We start from the raw sequence: 21908 nt of genomic DNA on the forward strand, positions 1-21908 counted from the left end.
AATTTGAATTTTAAAAATAATTTACCTTATAAGGTAAAAATAATTTACCTTATAAGGTAAAAATATGTTATAGGATAAATAATAATAATAATAATAATAATAGTAAAAATATGTTTATAGGATAAATAATAATAATAATAATTATTATTATTATAGTAAATAATTAAATGACATTATAAGTATTTAATATATGGAAATTGATTATTTGCAAAAAACTAAAAAATATATATTTGAATTTGAATTTGAATTCTATTGATGGAAAATATTATTTAAATACATTTAAATTTGAATTAAATTATATAAATATATTTGAATTTAAATTTAAATTTCATAGATAGAAAAAAATTAAATAGAAAAATTCCATAAATAAAAAAAATTAGATAGGTAAACATCTACATAATATATAAAAATAGAAAAGTCTTATACCACGTGTCAGCATACTATCATTTCGAATTCCCACCAAAATCATCAATAAAAAAATATTTTATTATTATTTATGATTCTATCAAAATATTAATCAGAAGCAAATGGAGCAACTATTTAAAAGTATGAAATTTTTAATATTTATTGGTTGTATTCAAAAGTATATATTTTTATTATTATAATAAATTATTTTATCTTTTGTGTACCCAAATATATATAAAATCAATTTTTGTTTTGAAATAAATTTTAAATAAACAATAAATATATATGTATAATATCATATATATATATATATATATATATAAAATTTTATTATAATTAATATTGCAATGCACATTAGTTGTAGGTCATAATCCATCTATATGTAATATTAAAATAATATATATATATATATATATATAACACATCATACATTTTATATAATTTAATGTTGATCTATATCATAATATACAAATCGATAAACATGGTAGTGAAACTGTATATGTATGGTATGTATATATACACCTCTTTTTTTGATAATCTAACTTATTGTTAATTAGGTTATCATAACAACAACAACAACAACAACAATAATAATAAGAATAATAAATATAATTAAATTACATTATAAGGATTTAACACAGTAAAATTAACTATTTTCAAAGAATTAAAAAATACATTTGAATTTGAATTTAAATTCTATAAATAGAAAATATTATATAAATATATTTGAATTTTAATTAAATTACATAAATATATTTGAATTTAAATTTGAATTTTTATTGAAAGAAAAAATTAAAAATTAAATATTTTTTAATTTGAATTCCATAAATAATTTATATGGTAAAAATGTGTTTATGGGATAAATGATAAATAATAATAATAATAATAATAATAATAATAATAATAATAATAATAATAATTAATAAATAAATATATAAATAAACTACATTATGATATTTAATATATGAAAATTAATAATTTGCAAGGAATTAAAATATAAATTTGAATTTGAATTCTATAAATAAAAAATATTATTTAAATATATTAAATTATATAAATGCATTTAAATTTGAATTTAACTTCCTTAGATGGAAAAAATTAGATAGGAAAATTTCATAGATGGAAAAAATTAAATAGGTAAATATTTTTGAATTTGAATTCCATGATTGAATAATATTATATATAGATATTAAATTTATAATTCTTAAAAAACTTTTATAATATAGATTGAAGAAAAAAAAAGGATTTAAATATGCTTATTAACAATAAAATTTTTTTTTATAAGTTTTCAAGTATAATTAATTATTATAGATTATTTTTAAAATCATCCATTATGGTTATACATGCCGTGCATCGCACAGAGATGCTAGTAATTTATTAAAATAGAAAAGCAGGTTTTGCTTTGTTACCTCCTCGCCGAAGCTATGCCGAGGGAAGGAGCATAACAGTTGAACTCAAATGATTGCACGGCTTCGGCAACAGCGTCTGGGGTAACCACCGTAGTTTGGAAGCATGCGAACATGGAAGGGTCGATGCAGGCAAACAGAATGATAGAGCAGTTGTCGTCTTTGCTAATGCTCCCCATCAGCATGTTCATAACTCCACAAACGGAGATGGAAGTTGAATTGAGCTCTATGTTCATTGGAATCCCCACTTCTTCTTTTCCTACTCCATTGATGGTTGTTTTGGGCTTTGGTGGAAGCAAAAGCTACATGATGGCTAAATAAGGGAGACGTTTGTGGGTGGAAGTGAAAACTCATGTCTTTTTCCCTCTATATCATTGATTATTGAACACCAAGACTTTGATAGCCAAAAACAAATTTCAAAAACTTTTTAATTTTATTTTTGTATTTATGCTTTAAATTATATATATTATTTTTTATTACGGTGCACCTGGTTTAATTTCTATAAATGAAGTCATAGAAATGCCAAATTAAAGAAATGCTTACCCTTTTGAGTTCTATAGGGGTATTTTAGTTCATTCTATATTTCGATTGATAAAATAGTGAACAAAAGGAAGCAAAAAAATTTAAATTTCTTGTTCGGATTGTAACAACCCGTATAAAAATATCCATGTTGAACAAGTTTGACTAAGAAGATTGTATGTGGGTCCTAGGTTGACTTTTTTCTATGATTATGATTTTGGTTTGACTAATGTATCATTGTATAGAGCTCGTCTATACAAGTTCATAAACTGGCAGCACGCTAAATTCTGAGTTACGAATAAAAAGTTGTGGTTCTGTAAGATTTCAAATATCAGTTTTATATCAGTGTCCAAATCAATCCTAGATTTTTGTCTGGTAGTGATCCAAGGCTTTATATAAATGTTGGAAAGCGTGCCCAGTACGAAAAAAAGTTCCAAAATATCCATTTTTTCCCCCCAAACCCAGGAAATTTCAGTCCAGACCCACGGATCCGAACCGGGTCATTATGAACTCGTTTTACACCCAACCAAGTCATCACTGTTTTGTTCAAATCTAGCCATTACCTTAATCCACACTCCAACCACCCTTGTTACCCACCTTGAGATGACTTCGCTGGTAAAAGTTCAGGCCAAAAATCCCGTCAACGCATCGGGATCGGTCATTTGAAGCCGACGGTGGTCGTTTGGAGTTCTGGCCGTTTGGCCTTTTTTGGCTATTTCAGGCCAACCCACACACCGCTCCCATCATTTTTGGATCCTTTGAACTCATTTCCATTGTCCATTTTCCAAGATTCCTCACCGTTTGAGAGATACATCAACGTGGACTTTGGCCTAGTATTGCGACAAGTTTTCAGGCCACCGGTGACACTTTTGGATCGAGGTGAGTACACCATTGCATTCCTTATCTCTTGGAATTTCTATTGATATAAAATTTATGAATTTTGGAGGTCGTTTGATAATTTTTTCATTTTTAGGTCAATTAGTTAAATACCGGATAAATTCAGACTGTGTTTGGACAAAATTTAGTCAAATTGGACAAAATTGAAGTTGGATTAGTGAAATTAGATATTATTAGGACCCATTAGATGGTTTAATTTTGAAACATTAGTCTTTAGGTGAAAAGCCCCAATTTTGGATATCGGATCCTAAGGCTATACAGTATAATTGAAGCGGTTAGTATCCAATTTGCTTAATTTTATAGTTGTACAAAGTAATTTAAGACATTTGGTGTTCACAAATATCTTTGATTTAGTTATTGGGGTCTGAAAAATATTTCATTATATTATAGGCACTCAAGTTGAGCCTGGAGGCGATCCTATAAAGAAGTAGGAATGAGCATTTGTAATACAGTGAATGGTTATATTTTTAAAATGTTTTGGGCATGTAGTATAATATATAAATGGTTTGGTTATTTTACGTATATATCATTTGATTTAAATGATTACTTTATGCTTATATGAATATCAGCATTTGCATATATGTGTTATTATTTTATGTGTATTTTTATAAGATTTTAAATGGTTTCTACCTCTGATGAGTTCATAGTGAATTTATGGATCATTTATTTAAATATCCTGGTATTTGAATTAAGTTTTTAAACCATTTTAGAAATAATTGAAGTGAGAAAGCAGATTGAAAATTATATGATTTTAAGCATGTTCAAATATTTTATAATTTTATATGCTTAAAATTGGTTTATGGTGATATATATTTCACTATAGAATTTCTGGTTTTAGCATGAAATGATGAGTTAAAAATTTTGAAATATTTAAATAAGCAGTTGAGTTTGAATATTAAATTAGTATTTATGATACAATATTGTTTGGAAAAATATAATCGCATAATATTGTTTTACAAATATTGTATTATTTATTTTTAATTGATGTACCATATGGTATCAGTATTTCGAATCAGCAATATATTATAGCGCGTGGGTTTGGCATGGTGCTGTGAGGTTGTACTCACCCCGATGGTTTATTATTGCCACATAGCATGAGCTTGGATTCATCCCAATGGTTTATTATTGCCATGGTGCCATGATGTTTGGTTCATCCCATAGAGATTTGTTATTATCATGACCGTGAGGTTGAGTATATCCCAACGGTTTATTATTTCTACGATACCTTTCATACATTAAGGGTCGTGGGATGGGTGTATCCCACGGCTTATAGTTTGGTATATCGTATGGTACATTGTATATATTCAGAGTATATTATTGATTTTCCAATATTGTGGTTATTACTACATTTTCATAATTATATCGTGAAATTATGTTTATAATATTTTATGCTCGGTATTTATATCTTAATTAAGACATTTTATAATATTACAATGGTCATTCACTTCATACTTTTTGAGCATCGGTTTTATGATATTGAACTTGGGAACAAACTTAGATTTTATGAAATAAATTTTAAACGGAGAATCTTTCAAAAGAGTGGAACGAGAGTTTTTGAGAGAAAAATTTATGGAAATAAAGTATTATTTTTCTATTACACTATGCCACTCACTGAGATATCTTATATCACATTTTATTGTTTTAAATTCGTTCCTCTAAGTCCAAGTAGTTAGCTGGCAGTTTATTTTACACACCATTTGTTATTTCGTACTTCCCAAGGTAGCAGCATTACTTATCTTTCTTTATTATCTTTATCAATCTACACTTAATTGTATGAGATGTTTCTTAAATTTTACAAATACTCTTAGAATGCTCTGATCTAGTTATTTGACATTATATATGTGTGTAGTTATGCCCTATAGTGTGATAGGCTATAGTTGTGGACCATAGTTATTGATTTATTGTTGTTGTAGTTTTATTTATATAATGAGGTATTATTCGATATTGCTTATATTCGTTCGTCCATATTTTAAGTGAGGTTCTATTGGATATCTTTTAGACATTGTCCAATGGGACTTTACCAGACGCAACCACCTGGGAGGGTTTCCGGGACGGATCCTGTCACAGAGAGAGAGAGAGAGAGAGAGAGAGAGAGAGAACGCTAAATCTAAAAAGGGAAAGCTTGGGCTTGGAAGAAGATTGAAGAGATTCCTCTATAAGATTGCTCCTCCATTTAGATTTTTTAATCTTTTATCACTCTCTATGTTGTATTTATATATATATATATATGTATATGTATATATATGTATTAAGCATGGGTTTAATGATAAATTGTCAGATTTATTACCTAGAGTGTTGATGAAACTTTTAGTTGGATTAAATGGTGGGTTGATTATTGTTGTGCAATTCTATTTTTTCTGGTGTATTTTTTGGATTTAATATTATAATATACCTAATTGGATTGGATATCAATTGCGTATTGGGTAGATTTATGAATTTCTCATTTGAAAAAGGGTTATTTAATGAATTTAAAACCAGGATTACACAATCCATATTTTAATTAGAGTTTGAAAGCTTAATTAAAAAGTGGGTAATCTAGAAAAGGAGAATTAATGCATGGCTTTTTGGGTTAATTCAAAAAAGAATTTTTGAATTTCTACTAATTTTCAATAAAATCTAATTTTCCTAGGAATAAAGAATTGGATGTAATTAGAAACTCTTTGGTTAGAATTAAAGATAAAAATCCAATAGTAATCACCCAAGTTAAGCTCAATTATAGGAAACATAAGAAGAAAATTAATATCCTGGAGCTTTAGATCATAACGTTTGTCATTTCTATTACTTGTGTTTATTGTTTTCTTGATTTCTTGTCTCATTACTTTAGATTTAACTTTAATATTAGTTTTAATTTATGTGCCAAATTGGATATCTAAATAAAAATAATTAATCAATAATTTTGATACTTGGCAAAGTTTCGAACATCAATCTTTTATGGAACAATATTTATTCATCACTTTATTACTTGTTCGACCCATATACTTGCAGAAATAGTGCATCAATCATCAATGGAGCCCTATTGATAATTTTTCTATTGATAATATATATATATATATATATATAATTTTTCTATAATAAATTTGAAAATTGGCACTGTTACACCTTGAACAATATAAGATCTTTCACATCGCACTCTAAATAATTTTTTTGGCATTTTGTACCCCGAAGTCACAAGATCCTTACATGATTCGCCATTCTGTCAAATACTAAAAGGTGCAACTTTCAATTTTGTATAGTTAAAGGCGCAAAATGCAAAAATTTTAAATAAAAAATTAATGGAAAACAAAAAAAAAATGTTAAAGATAATTGTTATTTTTCCTATAAATTAGTAAAAAAGTTAAAAATTTACAAATTTAATTCTTCAAAAATAAAAATAAAAATATTTACAGATAATAGATATTCTAAAATAAAAAAAGTCCAATAAAACAATTAGATAATTTTTCAATTAATTTATCTTCTAAAATAATAAATAAATAAAGATGAATAAAAAATTTGAACATATATTAAAAAAAACAATTTTTGTTGAAAAAATAACTTTTTAAAAAAAATTCATATTAGAAAATCTTATATGTATTTTCCAATTTTATAAAAGAAAATATTTTATAAAACTAATTTCCAATTTTTCTTTTAGGTTTTGTGAATATATTATCGTCTTTCTTTTAATAAGTGTTTATGGTTTTTTTTCTTAATTAAGAATCTACAAATTATTATTTAAAATTTGTAAAACAAAATAAGTATCCTAAAAAAATCAAGATCAATAAAAAAAAAATTGAACAAGCTTTAAAAAAGTCCAATTTTTTTGAAAAGTAGAAATATTATAAAATATTTTTGTAAATAAAAAATATATAATAAATAAAAGAACATATTTTATAAAAATAAGCTTTCTTTTATATTTCATAGACACTTGGTCACTTTTTTTTTTTTTTTTTAGATCTTTATTTTTTCTAATCTCTAAAAATATGCTCAAATTATTATTTTTATTTTTTGAAATATCACATTTGCACTTTTCTACTAATCTATGCATTTTTTTTCTTTCACATATTCAAAATTTTTATTGGTTTTTATTTATTTATTCTTTTGAATATTTATTATATGTTAAAAAAGTTATTTTTATTTTTAAAAAATCACATTTGTAATTACTTTTTTACTAACTTATTGAATAAAATAATATTTTGTGAGTTTGGGTGCAAAAATTGTTTCCAATATAATGTGTAATATCTAATTTAATTTGAGGTGTAACTGTACCAATTTTCCTAATAAATTTGTATGCTTACTTTATGTTAGACATTTTTTGTCCCACCATATTTTGTGAGATGTGTAATTTCAATATGCAAACTCTTTTCTACATATCCCACCATTTCTAGTTGAAACATAAAATGTTCACCATATTAAGCATGTAAGTTTACTATAGTAGAACTAGATACATATATATATATATATATATATTCAATTAGTTTTAAGTAAAAAATAAAATCTACTTTGCTTTACTAAATTAATATCCATTTTTTATGATAATTGGATCGATCAAATGTTATAATTTAAAATTTAAAAAGTGGTCAAATATAAATTTAATGACGTATTAAAATTTTATTTAGTAAAAATAAACTTGTAATAAATATAATTTTAAGTTCAACTTTTAGAGCTATCCTAAAACTGAAAAAGAAAATTTCATATTAATATTCATATTAAAAACTTTATTTTTTATCTTGACCATATGTATGGATGTTAGACCAGTTTGCTATTTACACCAGTAGTTATAGCCTTCAAAATATGGTACAACAGACCATTTTTATATTATGGGACATTTAATACATATATTTTATATTTTGTTTTGATGTTAAGTAACCTGGTGTGTGATTAGCGGTGATTTTTTTTTTTTTTTTTTTTCTGGTTGCTTGAAAGCGTTGAGTTCATGTTGCATGTATATTTTATTGGAAGTGATAAAGTTTCTATTTTTATTTTTATATTTTTGATAAAGAATTAATAAAGTTGACTTGGTCATTGATATATATATATATATATTTGGGATTTTTTTTTTTTTTAATATATATCAGAAGAAGAAAAATGTTATTAGTTAAAGATCACATGCACATGCATATAAAAGGGGTATGGTATTGGTCTCTAATTGCGTACTCCACCGCTTCAACAACCCAAAGAAAAAAAAAGAAGATCTACATACATATATTCTCCAAACACAGAGAGAATCAAATCCTTATTATTCAGTTTTCATATCCTTGAGTAGTAGTAGGAGATGGAAAATTGTTGTGATAATGAGAACTGGAAGTTCCAAGGCAACAAAGAGCTGAATGCGGCCTCAATCTCCGTCCGAGGTGTTCTCAATTTGCTAATGCTTAACATCGACCCCCACCATCACCGTCCCACCATCATGTTGGGCAGCGCCGATCCCACCGATTTTCCAAGTTATCGGATCACTTCCTCCGCCGTCGATGCCGTGGTGGATTCCGTCCGCTCATTCTGCTTCAACTCTTATCCTCCCACAGTTGGAATTCATTCGGCGAGAAGGTACGTCCATTCTGACTCCCCATTTTTTTTTCTTTTTTTTTTTTTTTTAACTTAATTTTGATTTTAATTTAGAAGAAAATATAATTTAATCAATTTTACACGTTTTAGAAAATAAATAAAAATTGTGAATATGGCAGTGCTGTCCCATGTGTAGACGAGTATTGGATGATTTTTTAAGTATTGAAGGAGTGGGGATTTTTTTTTTGAATAATAATATTTAAGAAGTTGACGAGTCTGGAACTAAGAAATTGTAGTCAATTTTTATACTTTTTTTTTCTTTTTATTTATTTATTATTATTATTATTTTTGGTTAAATCATTTTCCAATAAAGTACTCTGTGGCCGGCTACTTTTACAAATTGGACGTACGCTAATAAAATCTAACTTATGGTCGTACATGAAAAAGCGGACCCAAATCTTGAGATGAACGGTCCAGATTCAATTAGATGTAATATTTTTTTTATTTATTTTTAATAAGGAAATATATCCCTTTGTAAATTAAATTAAGAAATCTAATGGCCTGACACTTTTTTTTGGAACACTAACATCGGAGAATTAATTACTAATTTTTTAATAAGATGCGAATTCAAATTTTCTTATTTGCAATAATATATATATATATATACAAAAGTTTTATGTTGCGAAACGGTCCATATGTAGGTTTTATCTAAAATTAATATTTTTTGAATGTAAATGTCAGTTTTTTATATACAATGTACAATAAAATTGATGTTTGCATAAAAAAAAATTGAAAAAGACCATATATATATATATAATATTAGCAATTATATAAGAATCTTTCTTAGTTAATAATCAATTCTCCGATATTAAATGTGTGTGTGTGTGTATATATATATATATGAGAAATCTTTTATTAGGATGTTTTGATAGTTTTGACATCAAGATTTTTATAGTTTTTTACGAGAACTTTCATATTTTTTCTATTAAGATTTTATATGTTAGTTCTTAGATTAGTTCAAGTAGTGAAATGTACAACTATTTTTTTAAGATTTAAATATACATAAGCAAAGTTGATTTTACCTTTTTAAGATTTTAATATATCATCCAATTCATTTAAACAATCAAAAAATCTTTAAATCTTAACCATTAAATTAATTCAATAGCTAATGATAAAAATTTAACTAATTTTTCATCAAAACATCCTAATGAAAGATAATATATATATATATTATATTGGCAGCTATATAAAAATCTTTCTTGATTAATTTTAAATTCTTGATTCCATATATTTGTATGCTTAAAAAATAAAAAAATAAAACATTATGTTTTGGATGACTTTAAATAAATAAATAAATAAATAAATAAACAGTAGTTTTAAATAAATAAATAAATCAACAGTAGTGTGATCATCTCAGCAGAATTAAACATAGGAAAATTCGGCAAATTTTCAGTGGCAAATTTGGCACCAAATTTGTAAAGCATATGACCCCATATCATTTAACGGATTAATCAATATTATTTTATTTTTAATTGACAAAAAATATTTTAAAATAAGAATCTATATCTATTTAATATTTTTAGCACTTACCATTAGAACATAAAATGACAATATTTATATCAATACTAAATTATAAAAATGACAATCTCAAAATAGCATGTGCCATTACTGATGCTTTAAAGACTATCAATACTTAGTTAAAATGAGTTTTAATATATTTAATTTTCAAAAATATTATTGTTTTCTATACAATTTTCAAATGTATAACATTATAAATACTAGTTTCGACAACAATCATTTATGAGAGTCTCATCAATGATCAATGGGGCGATTACACGTAATCATGCGCAATCACACAGTTATTTTACACCAAGAGATGAGATGAGTGACATTCAGCACGGTAGCAAAATCATGTTCATCTCATTATTTATTTATATATCCAATTTCTGTTTTAATTTTCTTTTTTTTTTGGGTTAATAAACAGTTTGTTTGGTTAATGAAAATTTACAAGTTTGTGATTAATATATATATATATATATAGATATATATATATATATAAGAAAAACAATTAAAGGATGATTTGAAATCCTGTGTTCAATCATTTCATGTAAAACTTTCACACCCTATCTTGGTTTTCAAGTTTGTTAGCACTAAATACTTATGGGAAGTAGTTTTACCCTAATCCTGCATAATAAGTTATTGTTCTGTTTAATTAGCAATGAAAATAAGCAAAACAACTTAGAAAAATGATTAAATATAGCAATAATTTTTATAAATGGGTTTGATACATTTCATGGGATTATTACGACTGTATCATGATAAAAATACGATAAAGTTAATGCTTTCATTATACTAAATTTATAGTGCAATTGCAAAGTATCTCTCCCAAGATCTTCCATACCAACTCTCTCCGGATGATGTTTATCTAACTGCTGGTTGCACACAAGCAATTGAAATTGCACTATCAGCTTTGGCCCGTCCTGGTGCCAACATTCTTCTACCTAGGCCTGGTTACCCACAATATGAAGCTCGAGCAGCTTTTGATCATCTTGAAGTTCGCCATTTCGATCTTATCCCTGAAAGAGACTGGGAGGTGGATCTTGATTCTGTTGAAGCTCTTGTAGATGACAACACTGCCGCTATTGTGATCATAAACCCAAGTAATCCTTGTGGAAATGTGTTCAAATACCAGCATTTGAAAAAGGTGCATGTTTTTGGTATAATGCATATATTATTTGATACATATGAACTAATCACCTTGAATTGAATCAAAAACTTACTAAAAGTTTTTTTTTCTTTTTTTTAATTCTTTTCTACTCTATTTAATGCACATAGATTGCAGAAACAGCGAGAAAACTTGGGATTTTTGTGATTTCTGATGAAGTTTTTGGGCATCTAGTTGTTGGGAGCAATCCATTTGTGCCAATGGGAGAATTCGCTTCAATTGTGCCTGTTCTCACACTTGGTTCTCTATCAAAGAGATGGGTTGTTCCTGGTTGGGTACTTGGTTGGATTGTGACGAATGACCCCAATGAGATCCTTAAGAAAACTGGGGTTTGTGTTCTGTTTCTGTATTTTCCTCAGAATTTCTTATACACTAAAATCTTTTATGAAAAATTGAAAATTTATTCTATGAAATGCATTGCCAATAAAAAGGGTCTTAATGAGACTTCATTTTACAGATGTGGAATTTTGTGCCTTTTATTTATTATTAGAATTGATATTCTCCTTAAAGATGAACTACTTTTGCATTTTTAAACTTTAATTTGTGCTTTTGTTTTCCACTTCTCAGATAGTGGAGAGCATTAAGAACTATCTTGACATTTCCCCTGACCCTGTAACCTTTATCCAGGTACCTGATTCAAGTTGTACCATTAAAAAACTACATATAATTTGTTCTTAGATTTCTGATTAATAAAGTTATCCACTCAGTGCACTTAGTAATGCTATATTTTAATCCTAATAGAAGAGAATCTATATTGACTATTTCTTTGGAATGCTTTTTATTTTGCTTTTCTATCATTTTGCTTCCTTATTGTATTTTTTGTCAAAGTGAATACAAATGATGATCTGAAAAAGTATGTTTTCAGGGAGCAATTCCTCAGATTCTTGAGACTACAAACAAGGATTTCTTTTCAAATATCCTTTCGATAATGAGAGAAACTGCTGAGATGCTCTATGACAGAGTTAAGGAAATTCCATGCCTTACTTGTCCACAAAAACCAGAAGGAACCATGGCTGCACTGGTAAGGCTTCCATAAAAAGTTCCACACCTTTGAATCATGCTACAAATTAGTATCTAAATTTGAAGAGAGTTAACTAATAACTAAGTTTCCTTATAACAGGTGAAGCTAAACTTATCGCTACTGGAAAACATTAGTAGTGACTTGGACTTCTGTTTGAAACTGGCCAAAGAGGAGTCCCTTATTGTCTTGCCAGGTAATTAACCCAAGTCACCGAATCCAGCTAAAGGTGAATCCATGAATATTATAGTTGTTCTCTGAGAATCTGAAATAAAATCGAAATCTTTAAAACCATTTTTTGAGAGAATCAGATAGATTTCTTCAGCCGCAAGAAAAAAAGTGAACATCACTATTTGCTCTGAATCTGTTTGTCAAAATACTCATTCAAAATAATCCTAGATGTTTGTATCCTAAAAGCATGAATTTGTGAAATATGTTTGGATATTTATAGAGGAAATAGAAATCCTCCAAACTTACATAAAGATTGATCATCTGTAATGAACCAATCCCTTATGATTGCAGGAGCTACTGTTGGATTGGAAAATTGGCTTCGCGTTACTTTTGCCGTTGAGCCTCCTACATTGGAAGATGCCCTTGGAAGGCTGAAAGCATTCTGTGATAGGCATACAATTAAGCAATAAAATTTCTGTTATGAGCAAATAAAATTGAGTGATATGATGATCTGCAACTTAGATTGGATCAACACTCTAGCTTAAAGCTATTTTCACTTGCTTCACGACCAATAATCGTACTTGAACCAGGTTGAACCTTAACCAATTAAATAATGGAGAAATGTGTATCGTATGCTACTTGTTCTTAGTTTTTCAAGCACCAACGAATCTGGTTATTATGCAAAATAATTCACTTGACTTGTATTGGTCGGGAACACAAATAAGATATCAAATTGTTAATAGGATTTAAGGCCTCTATGTGAAATCATTGGTAATTAAAACAGGAACCTTTTAGGCAAATCAGGTTTATGTATAGTTCAGAAGATGGAACATTTTAACTTAGTAGCTTATTAGAGACTAAATATGAAACAAATGTGGGGGGAGAAGAAATAGATAGTAGTCGTTTTCAAGCTGCTTGAGTTTAAAAAAAAATTAGTTCTTTTCAAAGTTTAAAAACTCCATGGCTGCAAATCCAAGTAATGTAGATAAGTTCATTGAAATTTGAAGTGCTTAATGAATTTATGCAACAAAACCAGAGCAACTTTGTACAGGCACGGTAAGTTAAGAAGAAAAGCAAGAATGTTATAGACGTTTTCTTTTCTATAGAGAAACTACACAACAGAGTTACAAACTTCATTTATTGTTCGTTGGTACCAAAAACTTGGAACCAACCATTTACTTGCCACCTCCTTCTTCCAGCTGTCCTATTCTCCTCACCGCTTGTCCTTACAAATTGCCACATATTTGCTTTACCTTTTTCGAGGTGTTATTCCTCTCGCATTTAAGAGTTATCAGGTTTGATATCTCCCTTGATGAACGTAGAAATTGGAACAATGTTATACTCTTCTACCGTCCTCTTGCATGGAGTAATTTACCATGGGTTATTTGTGTGTATGTGGGGCTTTCTCATTGGCGCATGCTTTTGGGTGTCAACATTCTCCAATAAAATTGTAACACCCCGTCCCAAATCGCACCGGAATCCGTGCACGTTGACCGAGGTTGACCATTGACCGTTGACCGAAGGGGTCAAAAGTTGACTTTTTGACTCGGTGGGAATTTCGAGTTGACCAGGGTACCATGGCGAAGTGCACGATGCCACGAGTTCGTAGACTGGTAGCACGTCGAAAACGAAGCTACGGTTTGAAAGTTATGGACGAAACAAGTTGCGGTCCAAATTGTCCAAGGGGTGCCGGGGTTGACTTTTTGTTTATGGGGAATTGAGCTTTGAACCGTGCAAGGTTGTGAAGTGCTCGTCGATACGAGTTCACAGACTAGCGGCACGCTCAAAACAGACATCCGGTTAAAAAGTTATGGACGTTTGAAGTTTACCGGATACCGTATTATTTTAATGTTTTTGGATCGTGAACATTGAAATGCCACGTGTCAACTTCTTATTGGTCCACGTGGCATGAACAGTGTCACACCAGGGTTTTTATTTGTTAAAAGTCTCAGGGAAGAGAGAGAAAGAGAGAGAGGAGAGAGAAAGAGAGAGAGAGAGCCACCGCCGGCCACCGGAGTTTTCCACTGTTCCGGCCGATCTACAGTGCGCGCGCCGGCCAGCAACGTTGCTCTCCTCATTTCCGGAAAAACCTCCAAATTTCACGGCGAACGGCCGCCGGACGCGCCCGGATCGAACCTCCGAAGTTTGGCGGCGAGTTTTCCCCTCCACCGCCGGCCACCGCGAATCGACCCTGTTCCGGCCTATCTACAGTATGCGCACAGCTAGCCTTGATCCTCTCCTCAAGTCCGGCCGACCCACCAAAAATCACGGCCATCGGACCACCGACGCGCCGGGATCGGAGCGTTTTCCGGCAAGGGGCCGGAAATCTTCAAACGGTGATTTCTCCGCCGTCCGACCTCCGTTTTGCTCACCGCCGGTCCCGTTGGGTTGCTCTCCTCACGATCTACAAATCTGCAAAATTTCACGACCAACGGCCACCGCACGCGCCGCCGCCGGCGACGATTGCCGATGACCGCGGCGGCTCGCCGAAAAATACTGTTCCGGCGAGTACCCGAAATTCCGGCCAGCTCCAGTCCGCAGTGTTCGACCTCCTGAACCCAAATCCGACTTCCATTTCCGCCAATTCACGACGGTTTGGGAGAATTGCGGAGCCGAAATCCGAAAAGCTTTCCGGCGAGATTCCGACCCTATCGGGTCCGATCACCGGAAAGTAAGACCGAATCCGTGATCCTCATCACGCGAACTTCGATTCGGTATATAACTCGTAACCCTTAAATGTTGTTTGGTGTTCGCTCCCCGGGTATCCATTTGGGAATTACCCGAATAAAATATTAATATTTTTGGTTTGTGCACTGTGGTTGTTTAGGTGCACGCGCGAGTAGCGGAGTTGATCCCGAGGAGGATCTTAGTTGATTTGCGCGCTCCAGGTGAGTGACCCACCTTCAAAAATTATTTTGGGCAATTAATTATATTTATTTGGTATTTAAATTATGCTCATGTGGTGTGGTTTATTTATGGTTTTATTGTGGTTTAATTTATTTATTATGCATGAGCAAGGTGTATTTTGGTAGTATTTGTACGTGGTTTTCAGTATTAATTTTTCCGGGCATAACTGGGTTAAATATTTTACGAAAATATTTGGTTATATTTTATAAATTATGCCCGCGGTATTTTTATGGTTGCATCACGTACTTCGAGAAAATTGTGGTTTGTTGGTTATTAATGTTTCGTACCGGGTTAGTGAATAAAAATATGTAGGATGGTGTTTTGTGAAAATTTGGTATACTTCCCACGGTGGTTTTTGGAAAAACGGTATGGTTGGTTAGTAATGTTTATTTTTAGACGCACTCATACAGTATTGGTGTTCTGGTGTATGGTGTATGGACACGTGGTAGTGCGCGGTTATTATGTGGTTTAGCGCACGGTTATTACTTCACCCGTTGTTGCCATTGGACCGTGGGCAGGCAAGTTTGTTTGCGCACAGCCGCCCCCCTCCTTGGCCGGGTGATGGTTTTTAGCAGTCGGTACTGTCGGGACGCCGAAGTGACCGCTGCAGGTTTCTCTCTTTAACCCCCCGCCAGTCGGTGCTCGGGACGCTGAGTATCGGAGGGTATCACCGGTATATGGTGTGGTGCGTCAGGTGTAATTGTCGGTGTAAATTGCAAATAATGTTTTAAACCCCAAAGGTGTTCAAAGTTATTTACTATAATTCATTACATTTTAATTACCTATTTTGGGGTATGTATTTATTTAATTACGGTTTAATCCCTTGGTTTTCGGGAGGTATGTACATCGGGTTTTGTGAAAAGGTTTTAAAAAGGGAACATTTCAAATGGAGCGATTGGTGAGAGTTTTGAGGGAAATTATTATTTTCCAATCGTTATTATTATTATTTATTTATTAATTGTTGGTATGTGTTCTATTCCTTAATTGTTATTAATATTATTTTTATTATCACAAAAGGTGTTCAGTAGTTCGGGTTACTCACGGAGATGATTAGCATCTCACACTCTTAAATTCCGTTCCCTTAGGTGCAAGTGGTGGTAGACGTTCTTCCGGAGCGAACCAAGTTTTCCGCTGCTGTTGTGTTTCGAGACGTACTCTGTACTCTTTCATTTCAGTGTATTATTTCTTTCAGCCTTGCTGTATTTCTGTTGTTTAGCACTTCTTAAAGATCTGTATACTGTTGGGATACTTCTGTTTATTTATGCACTGGACTGTTGTTGCTTTTGAGAAGTGCTGAAATTTGTGGAACAATTTGTAGTTGTGGGAGGAATAAGGGGATGTTTTTAGAAGTGTGCTTTCAGTGCAGGTAAATTTGTGGTAAGTAAATCTCTTAGGGGAGGTGCTGCCGGATTTTCCGTTGGAAGGTTCGGTGGTATTTCCCTGGGATCAGGGCTTGTCTAGGGTTCCGGAGGAGGAATTCTGGACGGGTCCTGACAAAAATAGTGCTAGAGGTATCTAAAACTCTACAAAATTTATACCAAATTATGAAATATTATTATTTTAATCAGATTTAGTTAAGTCTTTTAAATTTATGCTTTTGTCTAAATTAATATCCCATAATATGTTACATGATAAATTTTTTTAGTTAATATGTTTTGAAATGTTAATCTGAATCAAATATTGAATTTAAAAAGCTAATTTGAATTGGACTATTATTATTTTATTTATTTATATTGTAGTTACTCTTTTCTTTTTTCCTATAATTTTGCTAAGAAATAGAACATTCCAATTACCAAGGCAAATTCATATATCTTTCTGTGAGTCTACTGAAAAGGAAAAAAGAGGAGATGGTTGCTGGAAAACAAAAAATAATAGAGATAGGGAACAATTTTTCTATTTTAATAGCTAGGTATTTCAACAAAATTGAAAACAACGTAGAATATGAGTTAAGGTTTTTGGTAGCCATGTCGATTTGTCTGCCACGTCAGTACCCACACGAAGGCCAAAAAAACCTCACGTGTATTGCACATGTATTAAATTTTAACAGTCTTTTGAAAATCATGTGCTCTTAAGTGATGTAATATTATTTTTTTGGCTATTTAATTAACTGAATTTGAAATCAAATGCTGAGATTAAAAAGCAAGTATAAACAAGTAAAGCGCGAGGTGACTTGAAAATATGAATTAATTTTCTAAAATTCTCTTGACTCTGAATTTTACTTGTAGAACATTACAATCCTTGGTGTTTTTTACCGACATTGCCGTGTTAAATCAGCTGTGATCATAAGTAGTTCATGTCATGAACTAGTTACTATATAAGCCGAATAAATATCGTCCATTTCTAGTCTTCACCAACCTAATCCCAAATATAATGAAGGTCCGGTTGCTTAATTATTTGGCCATTGGCCTTTGGACTTTTGCTAATTAGTTATTATATATCTAGTTCTAGTTCTCCCAAAGAGAAAAAAGAAAATATTAAATAAGACAAAGAAAATTGGGCCGTTGGATATTGATCTGATAACGCGTATTATGATTGTTATTTAATTATTAATATGGTCCTTTTGGTGAATGGTGATGACATTATAACCATATAATTTGTTTTTTACCCCTACAAATGGACAAGAAAGAAATATTATTTATTTAATATTTTCACTTCCAATTTTCAATGGGGAGATTCATTTATTTATTTTTTTTAATTCAAACATGCTTGAATTCAGGTTTTCGAAAATTGTACTGCTTACTAGGTTCAACTGGAAAACTTCTGTATATTGTCAATTAGCCTCATATTTATTCTATAATTAATTAGTACTTCTTTAACGTTCTAGTGTAACAAGAAAATATATTTAACATTATTAACTTATAGAATTTATCGGATCGAAGACAATCTATATATTTTGAACTCCAAGAAATTTATGTAGAAATATAGAATACATTGTCAAATCCTACTATATACCCACTTTAGTGGATTTTCCACTATAGCAAATATTATTGATATGGGAGTCCAAGCACACATCATTTCATGGATTAAAATAGAGAAAACAGGGTTTTGGACGTTGTTACCTTCTTGCTGAAACTACACCGAAGGTGGTCCAATAACTATTGGACTCAAACGACTGCACGGCCTCGGCAATAGCATCTGCAACCATCGGCGTAGTCCGAAAGCATGCATGGCAAGTGGAATGATAGGGCGATTATCATCTTTGTTAACCTTCTCCATCAACATGTTCATAACTCCATCAACGATGATGGCAGTTGAGTTGAGCTCTCTATTCCCTTGGAATCTCCATTTTTTCTTTCCGGTTGCATTGATGTTGGAAATGTTGGGTGGAAGTGGAATATATATATACAGGGCGAGGGTACTGCGACACCCCGTCTCAAAGTATATCGGAATTTTATCAAGTTGACTGGATTTGATCATCGTTGACCAATAGAGGTTAAATTTTGATTTTTTTGATTTGGATAGAATTCTAGGTTGACTAAGGCATTGTTGCAAATTACTCATCGACTCGAGTCCGTAGACTAGTAGTACATAAAAAATGGAGCTACGGTTTGAAAGTTATAATCAAAACAAGTTGAGGTCTGAACTATCCAAGGGTGCCGAGGTTGACTTCCTATTCTTGTAAAACTTGGATTTGACTTCTATATGGTTGTAAAATACTTGTAGATATGAATTCATAGACTAGTGACACACCTAATTTGGACATGTGCTTTGAAAGTTACAGACGCTTAAAGTTTTTTCGAGATAGTAGTTACTAATCATCGATATGTGAGTGTGTGTGTAAACAGTGTCACCAAGTGTCAAAATCTGGCCAACCCATGAGTGCACAGTGGCAACCACGGGAGGCATTTTGATTGGCTGAGAAGGGGGGAAAGAGGAGACAGAAAGAGGAGAGAAAGGGAGGACCGGCCAACCACCGTTGACCACCTTCTGGCCACCAATGGCCTACACGCGTTAGACCACCGTGACCCTGTGAAGTCCCATATTGGTTGGAAAGGAAAACAAAATACTGTTTATAAGAGGGTGTGGATACCTTTCCCTTGCGAGGCCTTTTAAAATCTTGAGGGCTGGGTTGTAAGAGGATTCCCCAGGCCCAAAGAGGACAATATCGCATGCGAGTGGTTTGGGTTATCATAGATGGTATCAGAGCCAGACCCAGATTAGTGTGCCAGCGAGGACGCTGGGCCCCAAGGGGAGAGGATTGTGAAGTCCCACATCGGTTGAAAAAGGGGAACGAAACACTCCTTATAAAAGGGTGTGGATTCCTTTCCCTTACGAGACCTTTTAAAGCCTTGAGGACTGGGTTGTAAGAGGCTTCTCCAGGCCCAAAGAGGATAATATCGCATGCGGGTGGTCTGATCTGTCACAACCCACACCTCAAAACCAGCCAGCCACTTAACACCCACCGCCAGATCGGGGCTTTTTTGGTCAGAGGTGCTGTTTCCTTCTCCAGCCAATTTTTCCCAAACCAACCAGCTGTTTTTGACACCGTTGGTCTCATTGGCTTATCCATACTCCGATCTATCACCCTATCAAATTTCACTGCCAGTGGTTGCGGGACGTGCCGCTGGTGGTGGCAGATTCTGGTGACCACGGTAGCTCATTCAAAAACCTACCTCCGGCAAGTTTTCGATGACACCTTCCACACTTTCTTGACCTCCTTGAATCCAAAGCCAATGTTCTTTTCTCCCAATTTTTGACGGATTGAGATATTTGAGCATATTAAACTCAAGACCTTTCCAGTAAAATTTTGGCCACCACAGGTCCAATCTCCTGGAGGAGCACGTGTGAGTCGTGGGACCGATCCCGTTGGGGATCTGGATTGATAAGCATGCTCGAGGTGAGTGATCCACCTTCAAATTCATTTTCAGGTGTTAAATTATATATATTTTGTGTCAAATGAATATTTGAAAAATATATTCTATGTTTTTTAAATGAATTTACATTGCCAAATTGTGATGACTTGGATGTATGTGTTCCTGTTTATATAATTTGCATTAAAAGATTTATGATTTAAAATTTTATTAAATTATTGTTGAATTTAATTGTGTGATATTTATGCTTAATAAAACATATATTTATATGAATTTATGCATTGTGGAATTTTATACAGTTTTAATGCAATTTTCATATATTGAATTTTGAGGAATTGAAGGAATATTTATTTTAAATTATTGTTAATTTCATTGATGGATTCATTATGTGTTTGAAAATGTTTTTACAGGAATTTTGATTATTGTGGATTTTATGAGGTTTAAATGAAATATTTGATTCAAAGTGATTTTGAAGATTTGAGAAAGAAACATTGATCTAAACTACTATGCTCATAAAATAATTGTGCATATAAATTATATATTGATTTCGAGGAAATTCGAAATTTAATTTTTTATTAAATTATTGTGGAGCTAATTTTGCAAATTTTGATGCATAATAAATTTATGTGCATGAGTTTAAGAATATTGAAATTCATGAGGTGTTAATTTTATTTTGGACATTGGTTGGATTTATGGATTCGAAGGAAAACTATTTATTTTAAATTTATTATGCATTAAGATGAATTTCGTAAATTATTTTGTGGTGTTGGAAAATTTTGGATATATATATACCTTTGGATTTTGAGATAATGGATTAATTGATGAATTGGAATTAATGAGTGTTAGCCTTTGTTTTATAAAAATTGGAAATGGTATATATATATATATATATATGGTTTGTAATATGTACTATGCAGTACCGGTGTTCTGTAGTTGTGGATATAATTAGCGCGTGGGTGAATGTGATGAGCATACAGTTTTATATTCTCCCGTGGTTGCTATCAGACCGAGGGCGGCCAAGTTTCATATTGCCCATAGCCGCCCTCTTCCATGGCCAGGATTAAAGGTTATAGCATCGGCGTTGCTGAAATGGCAGGGCAACCTGGGTTTCTCTCTATAACCTCCCCGTCAGGTCGTGTGTTGGGACGCTAGGCACCGTCATGTGTCACTAGTATATAGTATAGTGCGTCAAATTATTTTCAGGATACGATTTTCAAAATAAGGATGTTTTAAAAGAGTATTTTAAATAAAAATGTATTTAATGGTGTTTTTATTATTTATTTCAATTTGAGATTTTAACTTAAATTTTATGGAATTTTATTATGTTTTATTATCTATTCATATTAATGTTTTAAAATGCATTTTGGCTTGATTTTACTATTTAAATTGATTATTTAAATTGATTTGGTGTTTTAAAATAAATTCTATTATATTTTTACCATTTATTTCAAATGGATATTTTAAATTGATTTAAATATTTTTTTATTATTTGATTGATTTAGTCAACTTATTTAAATTGATTATTTAAATGCATTTAATCATGTTTTCATTATTGTTTCAATGTGGGATTT

General features: G+C 31.3%; 1 protein-coding gene across 2 annotated transcripts; it reads left to right on the top strand.

The window, feature by feature from the left end:
• Positions 1 to 8396: 8396 nt before the first annotated feature.
• Positions 8397 to 14394, top strand: LOC125422173 (tyrosine aminotransferase). 2 transcript variants are annotated; one of them, XM_060816686.1, is made up of 8 exons: positions 8397 to 8747; positions 11070 to 11409; positions 11541 to 11759; positions 11998 to 12057; positions 12296 to 12451; positions 12551 to 12644; positions 12971 to 13063; positions 14390 to 14394. In XM_060816686.1, exons 1-8 carry the CDS (start codon positions 8476 to 8478, stop codon positions 14392 to 14394), a joined length of 1239 nt encoding a protein of 412 aa, XP_060672669.1. In that variant the 5' UTR covers positions 8397 to 8475. The 2 variants fall into 2 exon arrangements, with proteins under 2 accessions (XP_060672669.1, XP_048328644.1); XM_048472687.2 differs by lacking the exon at positions 14390 to 14394 and having other exon boundaries at positions 12971 to 13089.
• The last annotated feature ends 7514 nt before the right edge of the window (positions 14395 to 21908 follow it).

This window comes from Ziziphus jujuba, chromosome 4, assembly GCF_031755915.1.
Source record: "Ziziphus jujuba cultivar Dongzao chromosome 4, ASM3175591v1".
Classification (NCBI taxonomy): domain Eukaryota; kingdom Viridiplantae; phylum Streptophyta; class Magnoliopsida; order Rosales; family Rhamnaceae; genus Ziziphus; species Ziziphus jujuba.